The sequence below is a fragment of the Choloepus didactylus genome, chromosome 1 (genome assembly GCF_015220235.1).
Source record: "Choloepus didactylus isolate mChoDid1 chromosome 1, mChoDid1.pri, whole genome shotgun sequence".
NCBI classification, from domain to species: Eukaryota; Metazoa; Chordata; class Mammalia; order Pilosa; family Megalonychidae; genus Choloepus; species Choloepus didactylus.
The window spans coordinates 76,837,945-76,853,373 of record NC_051307.1 but is presented as its reverse complement, the minus strand read 5'-3'; the positions used below and the strand labels follow the sequence as shown (position 1 = coordinate 76,853,373).

Here is a 15,429-nt window from a genome sequence, read left to right as displayed (position 1 = left end):
ATAAAACTGAATCCTATGGTGGGCAATGTCCATGATCAACTGTACAAATACTAGAAATCACTTCATGAACCAGAACAAATGTATGACAATACAATTAGAGGTTGATAATAGAGGGGCATATAGGGAAGAACTATATACCTGTTACAAACTATATACTACAGTTAGTAGTATTTCAACATTTTTTCATAAACAGCAACAAATGTACTATACCAATACTATGAGTCAACAATTGAGGGGGGTTGGTTAGGGATAGGGGAGGATTAGAGTTTCCTTTTCTTTTTTTCTTTTTTCATCTTTCACTTTATTTCTTGTCTGGAGTAATGAAAAGTTTCTAAAAATTGAACAAAAATTAAGTGTGGTGATGGAAGCACAGCTGTATGAGGGTAACAGGGGCAAGTGATTGTACACTTTGGATCTTTGGATAATTGTATGGTATCTGAACAATCTCAATAAAAATGAAAAAAAAATTAAATTTAGACTTTAAAATAAAATGACACACTTATGCAGAATAATGTTGCAGCCTAATGACAAAATGTCAAAAGCAGACAAAGGAAGACAACAACAAAGGTAGGCAAGTGATATATTCATATTAAAGGCAAGTCAGATTAAATTATGGAGGTGTATGGATGAAAGTTTTGTAATACTTCAAGAGAAAAAATAGTAAGAGAATTTAGTCATCACACAGCACATAAGCAACTGATCAAAAATTAGAATATAGCAGCTGTGTCACAGTTGCTTTGTGAGAAGATGGATGTAAGCCATCTTTACAACAACTAACATAAAAGAGTTAACCAACCATAACCATATAAGTGAATAATCAATGAAATTTCTTTCTTAATTAATAATTTTAAAAATATTAGTATTATAAGGTGCACTAGTAAATTGTTACATCGAAATAATAAAACAGTGCTTATTTTCCCTCTGCACATTGTTTTAAATAAAATTTCTCATGAAAACCCAGATTTCTGGCTTTATATATATATATATATTTTTGGAAAAGTCAGAAAATATAGCAACTATAGGCTTGTAGACCCCTGTGGCAATGACAGACAACAGCTGAGCAGTAGTTGTTTCTTAGACAGGTCTTGTGTCTCTTGTGTACATTTTCTACCTGTCTTTTATAAGCATTTGTGTTTCCTGATCTAATGCAATATTTTGTATTTCACAGGATGGCAGTAATAAAGATGCTGGGAAAAGGGGATCTACCCCTCTGAGTATGTTGTTTGTAAAACAAATACTTGTGAGTGGGGGCTTCTGCTGGACACTGCTTTCTTTGTAGTGCACCATCACATGCCGCTCTCTTTGTAGCGCTTTGGTATATGGCTTGAAATAGAAACTAACCTTTAAGACTTGATTTCTAAGTTAATTGACTGCATTCATAGACTCCAAGGCTTGCTGAGCTAGAAGGAATCTAGTGCCCTCTCCTTCGCCTGACTTTCCTTGAACCTCCCACTGAATGCCTGCCTCTCATCCAGTGTGCTTCCTTGCCTATTATTATTTGTTACTCATTTATTGCTTCATTAATATTTAAAGATCATTGCAGTTATTCACTGAAAAGGGCAACACTTACCACCAACCATGCAAAGGTGAACTCAGAAGAAATTTCTAAGGAGATGTTTTGAAAGCATGGTATTTCCAGAGTCCGATTTATCTCTACTTCTATTGTCTGGTTGGTTCTCCACTCATCCTGTATAACTGCAACAAAGGATAGGTAGAAAAAACAAGGAACTTTGGTTTTTAAAGTGCTTCTCATCTGAGAAACAAGAACAGTTTTAGTATATAGGCTCCTCTATCCTCAGGACATATCTATGAAGTAAAGTAGCAAAACCTAATGATAGTCCTCATTTTGTAGATGGCAAAACTGAACCACTGAGAAGCAGAGAGTTGCTTATGACTGAAAAATTACAGGGAAACCACCCTAACAAAACTCAAGTCAAAATTTGGCATGTGCCTCTGCTTTCATGCTAAATTATGCTTTATTCTTCAGGTAAAGATAGAGTATAAGACTTTCTAACCTAGACTGTAATTGTCTTTTTAGAGCTTAAAAACATTTCTCCAGAGAAAGAATGATGCAGGAAAATATATAAGCAAACTTGGAGGAAGCATTGTCAATGAATTATTTTCCTTTTAAGGTAATATGAGATAAATATTTTTATAGTATCTCCTTTGGTAAAGTTATACACACATATATTTGTGATTAAACTATAATAACATCAAAGGATGATCTATAAATGAAAAACATCATCATCGTTTTACATTAAAGATCTTATCTTCTTTTTTCTATAATATCTATACCTGTGCAAATCTTGCATTTAAGCATGTATTCTCATACTTGGCAATCCTATTTACTAACAAAGGTCATCTGTAATTTAACTTTAAAATGTTTTTGCATGATTCTTAAATAATCTGTGGTTGACATTTTAAGAGGCTTTTGTCATCCCACCATATGGGCCCATCATCATTTATTTAGCCATTTCCAGAACTGAATCATTATGATCTTTCAGTTTGGGTTTTTACTTCATCTTAAATTATTTCATGCTACATGGCAAGGGTTAGCCTTATACCAGTAGCTTTTTTCTAATCACTCAGCTACTTAAGATAAATTCCCAGAAGTATAATTAATGGATTAAGGAGTATGAACACTCTCATTGCTGCCAAGAGTACACTTTTTAAAAATGGGAACTATCTCTCAGTTTAGAAATATATTTAGCCTTGAGACCTTTATTATATTCCAATCTGTCATCTGTATCAGTTATGATTGTACAAGTGAAGATAATCTAAGAAACTGACTGTTTTTTTTATCTTGGGATAGAATACATATTAAGTGAAATTAGGAACCCACTGCTTAATAAATCAAGCCCTCGACTTGAGGTTTGCTCTTATGAAACTTAGGGTTGTAAATGGGAGGTTGAGCCCTCCTATAATTATGCCTAAGGGGCACCTCCAGGGAACCTCTTTTGCTGCTCAGATGTAGCCTTTCTCTCTCTAAGCCCAACTTGGCAAATAAATTCATTAGCCTCCCCCTGATGAGAGACATGACTCCTAGGGGAATGAATCTCTCTGGAAATAATGTGGTACATGACTCCCAGGAATAAGCCTAGCCCTGGCAGTGAGGGATTGAAAATGCCTACTTGACCAAAAGGGGAAAAAAGAAAGGTAACAAGCTGAAGTCACAGTGGCTAAGAGATCCCAAGTAGAGTCGAGAGGCTATCATGGAGGTTTCTCTCATTCAAGCTCCAGATAGGCATCCCAAATGGTCACAGTACACCATGCTCTTACCAAAAGTAGACCCTAAATACCTAGGTCCCTTCCTGAGATGCTATAAAAGATTCACTCGCTAAGTTTTATCTTTCAGAAACTTACGTCCTCCAGAGCGTTCATATGCCAGACAAGTCCTAAAACCCAGAGGCAACAGCCTCTTTAAGAACAGCAATCAGATGGAGCCCCCTTCCCCATACTGTTGACACCTCCTTTCAGTATGAACAACTTAGGGTGCTCACTGCCTAGACACACCTGAAGAAGGAGAAAAAGATAAGTGACAGGAAGGGGTAGTAACAAACAAGGTAAGATTTAACAAAGGTCTATGAATACTGAAACTTTATATAAATACATATATGTTTTTTGAATGCTGGGGTGTTGGAATAGCCGGAAGGAGGTAAACGACATGGTGAAACTGTAACCTATAACAACTTTTGAAATTTGCTTTATAACTACTCACTGAATTGTGCCTTGAAGGTCTTCACCTTTCTGTATATGCCCTATTTTGCATAATAAGGTAAGAATTGAAACTGTGGAAATGTAACCCATAACAATTTTTTGAAATTACCTATAAAACTGCTTGTTGAGCTATATATCAAAAGTTAACACTTTTCTGTATGTATGATGTATTTTACAGTGATGGAAATAGCTGAAGTTGTGGAACTGTGACCCACAACATTTTTTGAAATTTGCTCTCTACCTGTTAAATCGTATTTTGAAAGTTATCACTGTTATGTATATGTGTTAAAGCTCACAATAAAAAATGCATAAAGATATTAATGGATTAAGGAGTATGAACATTCTCAGTGCTGTCAAGAGTACACTTTTTAAAAACGGGACTATCTCTCAGTTTAGAAATACATCTAGCCTTGAGATTTTTATTATATTCAATCTGCCATCTGTGTCAGCTATCCTCTTCTCTGATGACTTCTTCCTCCTCCTTTTCTTAATTGACACCAGGGCTTACCATTCGAGGTCCTCTTTCTTGCATCATTCTCTAATAGTAGTTGTTCATTTCCTTGCCCTTTAATTCCTCAAAACCAGGAGGCGGGATTGATGCCTTACTTGCTCAACTCCAATGCTGCTTCCAAACTATTATTCCAACTCCATATTTTAAAAAAGAAAACTGTCATTTATGGTTGAAGACCATATTTAGTTATAGCAGTACTTCTAAATGGAGCTGTTTGCATACCAGATCACGGTTTTTGCCATTTTGCTTACTACCATTACAACTATTTAACTTTATTCTTGTTATTATTTAAGCTGCTTTTCATAAATAAATTGATTCAAAACAGAAACTGATCTAAGCACTAATATCTGTGAAGTACATGAAATTCACTTGGTATGCTAATTATATTCTAATGTACATTACCCAAACCCATAAGTATTAAATTTTTGCAAAGTTCATCCAGAGTCTGAGAAGTTGGCAGTAGAAGTGGCATAGCTTTTTGAATATCCCTGAAACTCCTCATAAAAACAGACAGAGTAACTAGAGTAGCAAAACTAAAAACACATAGACAATGTCTACAAGAAAACTAAATAACAAAATATGCTCATTAACAGGCAGTGAAAACCACTAGACCATTGTGTTATCAGCAGCTCTACAGAAAGAAACAAGAAAATCAGCTGTGCTTCTTATGGCTCTTAGAACTAGAGAATACCAAAGGCAGCAGGTAATCACTGGAAAGCCAGGTAGGCGTATCTGAGAATGGAAGAAGAAATGGGGCGTGGGGGGGGGGGGGTGTTGGGGTGTTGCAGGCACCAAATCACCAGTGCAAGTGCGTTCAAGAGAAACAAGAAAAAGTCTGTCAGTGCTGGAGGAGACAAGGCTTTTCAGGTCAGATCCCACAGTGAGGGAAACTCCTGGGAGTAGAATCCGAACTGAACAGGAAAGCTCCAATAAGAGAAAGTAAAGAGACAATTCAGATACAAGTGAGGAATAGGAGCAAAGGAAGTAGATCTTGAAATTATAAATGCATACTATTTATCATGAAAATAACAGATGAGGGCACCCTGGAGATATTGAAGATGCTAGAGAATTTATCCTGACCCATCCTTCCGTGATTAAAAAAAAAAAAAAAAGATGCATTTAACTTATACATGGGCATTTGAAGATAGAAAAGGAATGAGACAGAATTACATATAAAGAAACCAGATAATAGCAAAATAATATTCCTACAATGACAACACACTAGAAAGAAATGACTAAAATGATCATTGAAAACTGTAGCCTAATATTTCAAAAAGAGCATAAAGAAATAATATGATATAAGCTGTAAAAAAAATTAAACTGATAAATGAGGCAAACAGAGAAAGGAAAGTTTACAAAACATAGGTGACAGAACTAAGGCAAGGGTTAGAAATAGTAATAAAAGCAATTATTTCAGAAATGAAGACCAAACTAGAACAAAAACCAGAGCAAATAATCACGAAAGCTAACATGTTAAAAGACATAATAAATAGAGTGAAGGGAAGTTTTAAAACAAAAGAAATGAACAAAGGACACTCAAAGAAAGTGTTAATAAAAGGAATAAAAATACATAGAATAGGAGGCACTGAAGACGAAAAGGGAAACAATGAAACAGAATAACTGAGATTTTGCATCCCAGCGGGAGTAGAGGGTGCACCTCCCGGAAGAGAAATCCCAGAGTGATGGTTTCTGAAGGATTTCCAAGGTTATCTACCTCCAATTCATTTGAAAGCTTTAAAGAAGTTGGGCCTGAAAGGGTCACTGACTTGTCCAGGGACATTCTTTTTGTTTGCGATGGAGCCAGGAGGAAAATATGGTGCCCTTCGCTCTCTCACAGAAGACCGCCAACTTGATGATCTCTTAGAGAAGAGCCAGGAAAATGAAACAAACATTTGTGGCAAATTTTGTTCACCAACACCAACATGTTGGCTTCAGAGCAAGATAAACATCCAAGAACACCTTGTAATCCAGGCATTGACATTTTTCCTTCAAGAAAACTATCCTGTAAATGTGACTCTGCAGAGCCTACTTCCCTGGGTCTCATACCATTCGTCCCTCTCTATAAATCTTCAAGAAAGAAGGATGATGAGTTTAATGAATGTGAGTTATGGCTCCTTAATATTAGAGAAGAGAGAACTTATTGTGAAGAAAATTTTTATGAATAAAATAAACATGAAAGTTCTCAGTTATCAAAAGGAAATTAGTGAGCATTAGATAGTACAGATTTGGGAGCAAGTTTTTGAAGATAATAAATATGGAAAAGCTTTCTGTGAACAAGACTGCCCTCATTACATCTAACAGTGCCCACGCAAAAGAGAATTCTTATAATATATTTGGAAAAAAAATATGTCATAAATCAATCCTTATTGTCTCACAGAAAATTCTCCCAGAGGAGAAGAGTAACTATGAATTTAATGAATCTAAAGGTAATGAAAAGGGAGTGATTGCTGTAGGATCAATCAACTTCAAAGAACTGAAGGAGGGAAAACTTCCAGCAAAAAAATCAATCACTATGATTAAATGTAAAAATATAAAAAAAAAAGTTCTTTCATGAACCAGAACAAATGTCTGATACTGTTACAAAGAGTTAATAACAAAAGAGTATATGTGAAAAAATGTACCTTTTGCAAACTATGGAATATAGTTAACAGCAATATCTTAGTATTCTTTCATCAACAGTAACAAAGGTACTGCACCAATACTATGGGACAATAACAGGGTTGGGGGGGGGGATATGGGGGATATGGGAAGATTTGGATTTTCTTTTTTCTTTTTATTTCTTTTCTGGACTAATGAAAATGTTCTAAAATTGATTATGGTGATGTATGCACAACTATGTGGTGATACTATGAGCCACTGATTGTATGCTTTGGATGGTTTATATGGTATGTGAATATATCTCAGTAAAATTGCATTAAAGAAAAAGGAAAAAAAAGAAACAGAATAACTACTAAAAACTACATCTCAGAAAAATTTCTTAAGAAAATGACTTGAAAACACATTGACAGATTATACAGCAAAGTAGAAAACAGATCCAGAATAGATACCATTAGGCAAATTCTTATAAAAGTATTGAACAAAGTAAGTTATACAGAAAGAAAATCAGACTACTAACTTTCTGACTACAACATTTATGCCAGAAAATAAAGGAGCACCATATTCAGTGTACTCAGGGAAAAACAAATGTGGGTCAAACATTTTACATCCAGCAGAATTAACTTTCCAATATAAAAACTACAGAAAAACTGATAGGGCTATGCAAGAACTCAGGGAATATTGTTCCCATGAGCACTTCCTGAGGATTCTGCAATAGAATGTGCTTCAGGAAAACAAAATGACTGGGATGGCATTTACATAAAAGTTAGTCGTTAGTCCTAAATGTACAGCACTAAAAATAAATAATTATTATAAGGAAAGAATAGACTATGCAATGACTATATGGTTTAAAATAAAGATACAACATAGTATTATATGTGAGGGGCAGAGGAGAGTGAGGGACTTCTGGCTACAGGTACAATGAAGAGGTCAGTGTAAATAAAAAATCAGCTACAAAACTGGGCTAAATTGTTAAAAACTACCATTTTAGGGCTCTGCAAATTGACCAAAGGCAGACATCAAATTGAGAAGCATTTCTTGAAAAACCACTAGAGCTTCAGTAAGAATAGCAGGTGTCTTTAGCCATCTTGCCTAGGGCTCTTCCCATCACCTTTCCCAGCTTGTTAGTGAGAAATGTAGTTTTACCAGCACAGAGCTGGCTGCAAAAACTAGCAGCTTTTCTGCCAGAGGGTCAGGCTTGAATTAGGTCTGGGCGTGAAAACACCTCTCTTTGTCAGCTAAAAAGGGAAAATTCAGTAGGAAGCACATAGGGAAAAACTGAAGCTGCATTAGCTTGAGTCTGTGGTCCCAGTTTGGATGAGCAGCACATTAGATAGACATTTAACATGGAGTTGGAAATGATAGAGCCAGAGAATGACTGAGATAAGTTCTCTATACATCCATGGCTTACTAGGAGACTACACATAATGAGTGGGGTGAGCTAAGAGCCTAGCAAAAAGTAAAAACCAAAGGAGACTGAAGAAGTTACTGCAACTTTGAAAGCAATCCCCAACTCACACACACATCTATGCGTCAGGGATGGACATCTAAGTGGCTTGAGGTATTTGAGCACAGCCTTTGCTAAAATCATTGGTGGACAAATAAAGGGGATTTTCTAATGCAGGGATGTTCTCAGGAAGCCAAACTAAGAAGTAAGAGCCAGGAAAAAAAAAAAAAAAAAAAAAAAAAAAACTGAACAGAAACATCAATGGCTGCATACCGCAAAGACAGATTTCATAATTTAAGTACCAAAAGTTACTAAAATTAAAAGCAAAAACATTCAGAAAAATAAAAGAGAATCTAGAATTGTCATATTACGTTATTCAAAATTTCCAGTTTTCAACAAAAATTATGATATATAAAAGTAATAGGAAAGTCTAACCCATATTTAGAAAAAACACAGTTAATTGAAACTGATTCTGAGTGGAACCGGATGCTCAATTTAACAGACAAAAATTTCGAAGCAGTTACAATTAAGTTTAGAAAATTAGAGTAAAATATTTTGACAATTCAACAAATAGGGAATCTCAATGGAGAAACAGAAAACTACATAATGAACCAAATAATCATACTAGAGTTGAAAATTATATAATGAAAATGAAAATTACACTAAAAGTGCTTAATAGCAAATTTGAGAGGGTGGAAGAAAGAATAAGTGTATTTGAATATGATCAGTATAAATTATCCAATCTGAAGAACAAGTAGAAAATGATTTGAAAGAAAATAAGCAGAACCTCAGAGCCTTGTAGGATAATGTCAAGTATACCTACGTATATGTGATGGGAGACAGAGGGAGAGGAGAGAGAGATTGGGGACAGAAAAAATATTTGAAGAAACGGTAATGAAAGATTATAGATTTGGATTGAAAAAGCTTTCTCCCAAACTATTCTAACACATCTAAGAATCTCAACAAAGCTCAGAGAAACATTCAACTGAGACACATAATTGTCTAACTGCTGAAAGCCAAAGACAAAGAGACTATCCTGAGAGCAGCAATTGAAATCAGCAAGAGAAGAAGAACCCATTACAATTAATGGATCATTTCTCATCAGAAACAATGGAGGTCAGAAGACATACTCAAAATGCTGAAAGAAAAAATAGTTGTCCTCCAAGAGTTCTATATCCAGTAAAACTATCCTTCAAAAATAAAAATGAACAAAACTGAAAGAATTTATTGCTAGCAGAATTTGTTGCTACATGAATTCAAAATTAAAATAAGTCTTCCAGTATCTCCAATCCATAGGTGGAATGAAGAGAACACAAAATGGTAAATATGTGGGTAAATATAAAAGACCACATGTATTTTTTCTTCTCATAATTTTTTTTAAAGACCATGAAATTATTTAAAGCATTAATTGTAAAAGAGTACTGTTTGGCTTAATATATATATTTGACAATAATAATACAAAGGTGATTTGAGGAGCTATTTTGAAGCAAGTTGCTAAAAACAAGAGGAAAAACAGACAATACACACAGACACATGAATGATCCTAAATGGGAGTTATTCAACAAGGACTTTAAAGTAGCTCATTTTAATATGGTCAGGAAAACAGATAAAAAGAGATGGAGACAATAGACAAAAACATGGACTCAGAATTAAAATCTATAAAACTAATTTAAAAATATGATATCAGATATTAAGAATTATTCTGATGGAGTTAACAACTTACTGGACACCATAAAAGACAGGATTTGTGAGTTGGAAGACAGGTCAACAGAAAATATCCAAACTAAACCACAAAAAAGAAAAAACTAGAAAATGTAGAAAATAGCTTTAGAGATATATAAAAATATAAATTTAGATACTTTTTTTGGTACCACAAACCTTACATCAAAATTTAAATGCTAATAAAAGAAGCAATGCATGGGTTAGAAAAAACATGAGTGAATTCTATATAATCTGGGAATGGGGAAAACTCTTCCTACCTATGACAAGAAAATCAGGACTAATAAAGAAAAAGAATGATAAATAAGATTATGCTTCATTGTAAAAAAAAAAACACCATAATAAAGTAAGGATAATTGATAAACTGTGAAAATATTTGAAACTTATATCACAATAGGTTAATATCTTATATACAAAATATTTGGACCATCAGTAAGGATATAACTGTAGTGAGTTGAAACTCATCAAATATATTTAAATTCATCTGAGTGCATGAAACAACAGAAAATACTCATTGTTCACCTTCTAAGGAAGCTAGGAAACCAACTCATTTTTTTTTTTTAAATAGAATTCTTTCTTTTTAATCACTGAATTTCAGTTTTTACAATTACTCTTAGAATAAGTCAGGTAACTAAAGTTTTGGGGGAGAACAGTTCTTATTACATGCATCATTTTTCTGCAAATAATTCTATTGGCTAGATTAACAAATACTGTCATAGAAACAAAGTTTTTTTTGTTATTGTTATTGTTTAAGCCATAGATCAATGTAAATATTTACAAAAGCCAAAAACAAACATACATTTCTTCTTTATTAGGAGGTCTTAAATAGATTTTTAAACATTAAGACACAGATGATTCCAAACCATAATGAAATTCTAAGTTAAGGCTTTGTTTTGAAACCCACATTCATAAGCAACTATGATCCAAGGAAACTCTTTTCTCTACCAAGTTCAGTTCATCTGCCCTGGATATACACTATTTACCCATTACCAATAGTTGCTTTGTTTCCAATGTATGGAATATGAATTATTTGTAACACCAGCAATTTACTTTAAGGAATTGAGTTCCCTTGCTAGGTTTTCTTTTGAGGATTTAGCCTTCAGTAACACAAACATGTGCAAAAGAAGGAACAAAGCATTTCTTTGTAAACTTAGAACACTTACAAACTGCACTGATTCTTACTCTTCTGAAAGTTGGCCAAAAATTAAGCAGGATCTCCTAAAAACAGAAAACCCTGAAAGCATACTTGACCATGCTCCTGTCTCTAAACAAAAAAAATGTTCTTGATCATTGAAACAATAGGTCTTCACCTTCTTTATGCCAGAAGACTGTCTGGTATAACTTTCTTAAAAAAAAATAAAGCAAAATGCAGACTAGTATTTTAGGTGGTTCTATACTGTAATTGCTACCCTCAATGCACAAATAATACCCTTGCCAGACTGATGTCTTTCAGAATCCATTCAAGGAAAAAAAGATGAGTGGTGGATGAAGGAAGGTAGGTCACTGTAAAATAATCATAGATTGCATTCTTGCCCTTTTAAGCTTAGTAGAAGTGCCATACATTGAAATTTAGGGGAAAGTGCCCTTTACTCATCCTAATTTTTTTTTTTTTTTTTTTTTTTTGAACATGCAGCATGATAAAGCTCAGATTCAGCCTGTGGGTGCACTTTGAGAAGTGGCTCTGGGGCAACACTCTATAAATTACTACTACTGTACACAGCAGAATGTCAATAGTGTTTCCATGCTGTGGATGAGTTACTGTTATTTCAAATAAGAAGATCACTATTTACACATAAGCCCTCTCTATTATTACTTTACACAGCAATTTTACAGCCATGAGCCTCTTGTGAATAAAATATTGTACACTTACATTGGTATCAGTAATACCAACTCATTTTTAAAACTGGTAAACAGAAGGAAAGAATCATCTATTTAGTCTGCCTTTTCTATATAAACCATATATCTGATAAATAATTGTTTGGTGAGGGAAAGTTTCTCTTTTTTGGAATACTCCACCTAATAAACATATGAATGATAGGAATAAGAATATCACAATTTTGCATTCCATAATGAATAGAATAGATCTAGGCAATGCTTAGCAGAGGCTGCTAATATCACACAAAGAGACAACCAGATAGCATGTTTTTCCTGACATAACTATACAATATAATCTATGAAGCACTCTTGCCACAAAACAAAAAAAGGCAAAAACAAAAACCTTGATCTGATTAAGTCTTTGTATCTAACTAACAAGTGAAAGAAGAACATAGAAATATGCAAGAGCAAGATCCAGGATGTGGTTATTTCTATAAGACAAATTATCTAATTTACTCAATAAATACATTGCAAAGGAAAAACAAGCGATGTAAGATACAACTTTCATATTAAAAAACACATGAAATAATCACAATGTGGGGACTTTATTTGGATACTAATTTAAACAAAGAAAAGTAAACAGAAAAATGATGAGACAATCAAGGACTGACTGGATATTTGATGATATTAAGGACATATTGCAATTTTTTAGGTCTGATAGTGTTATTTTAGCTGCGTTTTTCATATGATTTAATACATATTTTTAAAAACATGTATTAAAATGAATAGAATATCTTGGATTTTCTTTGAGGTAATCTGAGAGGAGGCAGTAAGTAAATGAAACAAAACCAACCATGAGTTCATAATTGTTGAAGTTGTGTGATCAGTACATAGTGTTCATTATACTATTCTATATAATTTGTATATGTTTGAAATTTTTCCTAACTAAAAATTTTAAGTTATTTTTTCCATGAATCCTCTAAAATTATCTCAAATACTGTCAGCTATACATTACACACTTGGGGAAAAACTAAATAATTCCTCTCTTCCCAATTCACTGCTATTATCCCCTAAACCAAAAAATGTCAAACTAAGGCCTGTGGGCCAAATCTGGCTTACCGCCTGCTTTTGTAAATGATGTTCTATTTGAACACAGCCAGGCCAATTCATTGAAATATTGCTTGTAACTTTCATGCTACAATGGCAGATTTTGGTAGTTGTGACAGGGACTGTCTGGATTGCAAAGATTAAAATATTTACCATCCAGACTTTTAGAGAAAAAATTTGCTAACACTTGCTCTAATCTCCCAATCATCCTCCATTATCCATTGAAGACTTTAATATCTGTATTGCAATCCTCCTCTCCAAAATTCTCCATGTTATATTTAACTGGTCTCTTTCAACTGGATCCTGACCATTGGCTTTTAAGAATAGCTAAGTGTTTTGCATTAATTAAAATCAGCACCATAACCACAACAACATCAACAAAATACGAGCGCTCATATCCTTTCTGCTGCGACTGACAAATTTCATGGAAGATTTGTCAACACTTACTGTTTCCAATTTCTTTCCTCCTACTCTCTTCTCCTCTCCTTCCACTTTGACTTCCAAATCCACAATGACACCACAACAGCTCTTGCTAAGGTGACCAATGACTTCTGGGTTCATCAGTGCAATCCAATAATCATTTTGAACTCACATAAACATCAGAACCGAAGGTCACTCCTTTTACACAATTTTATCTTCCTAGGTTTCTGTCACCCAGTTCTCTCCCAGTTTTACTCCTGCCTCTTTAATTATTCTTCTCTGTTCTTGAAGATTCACCCTTCTCCATCCAGCCACCATGACTCTGTTGAAATTCCACTCTGCTCTTCTCGCTCAGTTTTCTCTACATAATGATTTCTTTCATTTCCAGAACTTCAATTGACATCCTTACTCAGATGTTTCACCAGTTTGTATCTTCAGCTTAAAACTCTCTCCTGCAATAAGGAATTGTATATACAGCTGCATACTTAACATCTCCTATATGCCTCAATTTCACCCCTAACTCAACATGTACAAAATCAAACTTTAAAAAAATCAAATTTTTAAAAATCCTTACAAATCTGGTTATCTCCTGGTGTCCTCTAAAACAATGAGTATTTCCCCCATTTTTTTTCTGTTCCACAAGCCAGAAACCAAAGCATCATCCCTGCCACTGCTTTTTCATTCCACATATGCAATTCACCACTAAGTCCTATAGAGTGAATCTCCTAAACATGTTTCCAATCTGGACATTCCTCTTCATCTACCTCACTGCCATTTTATGCAATGTTACCAGCATAGCTTACCCAGATTTCTGTCATCATCTTCCAACTGATTTACCTCTTTTCTCTGCCCTCCTTTAATTCATTCTCTATACTTCAGTCACACACACACAAAGATCTTTTTGAAATGCAAAACAAAGAAATCAAACAAAACAACCATCTTTCCATCAGTTTTCATTGCTTGTGGGATAAAGACAAAACCTTAAATTGTTCTACATAGCTTTGACTAATCAGTCTCTCCAGCCTTATCTTCAACTGCCTCTTCCTCACTCTGCTCCAGCAGCAGTATCTTTGAAAAAAAAGAAAAAACCCACAGTTGACATCACTCCCCCTTACCACAGAGCCTTTGCACATCCTGTTTGTCTTCACTACTTTCACCTGTTTAACTCCTGTGTAAGCACAACTTTCCCAGGAAGCCTTTCCTGATCTTCTTATTGTAAGCTCTCATAACACTGTCTGATTCTTTACTGCAGACCACCTCTCACTGTTCCGTGTGACATTTATATGATTAATGTCTGTCTCCTCCTACTTCATGATTCATGAGGGTAAAGTCATGTCTGTATTGTGCACCACTATATCCTTCATGCCTTGCACTATAAGCACTTAAAATGTTTTTTTGTTGACTAAAGAATAAATGCAAGAATTCAAGAAAAACCAGCACTGAGATTCAAGAACAAACTATTCCTCTAGACAGAGTAATAGTACTTAAGTGAACCTTATCAAGATTACATTATGAAAATTATATTACTACTAATACTATTACTTCTATTACCACTAGTTTTCCTCCTCCTCCTCCTATCACTTACACTACTACCTTTAGTAATAATGTTAACAACCACCTAACACTTTTTGTTGTAATTCAGGAAATTAATGGCATGTTTTACTCTTATAGTTGATCCTAATAATTTCAAATTTTAAAATGCTTCAAAATCTTACAGTCTGAAGCATTGTGGGATCAAGTAATATTCAAAGTAATGAAATTTTGGGGATTACAATAACTTAAGGCTTTACTCAGAAAACTGCATTCTCAGAATAACTCAAAAGCCCCTAACCTCGGAGGAAACCTTGTTGAGTGAAAATGAAAAAGAAGCAAATGCTAAACTCTTTAACATGTTCCACCTGTATGCAGAGTCTCAGAGCACTAGGACACAGAGGGACAAAATATTGTGAAAAGAGAACAGAATTACTTCTCAACTAGGTCCTCAGGGAATGTTGGGACAGGAACGTTGGGACACTGGAGCACAGAGAAGGTAGGGAAATGACTCAGATGACAACAGAAAGTAACCAGGAACAGTTGATTAATCTAATCACCTCTGGTG

General features: G+C 34.4%; 1 protein-coding gene across 7 annotated transcripts in view; it reads right to left on the bottom strand.

The window, feature by feature from the left end:
• CD96 (CD96 molecule) overlaps positions 1-15,429 on the bottom strand; it is a 111,068-nt gene that overhangs the window by 90,548 nt on the left and 5,091 nt on the right. For all 7 annotated transcript variants that reach the window (XM_037835208.1, XM_037835213.1, XM_037835223.1 and 4 more), the window contains exon 3: positions 1,571-1,695. In XM_037835208.1, the coding sequence (XP_037691136.1) occupies positions 1,571-1,695 (125 nt within the window). The remainder of the gene's footprint in view (positions 1-1,570; positions 1,696-15,429) is intronic.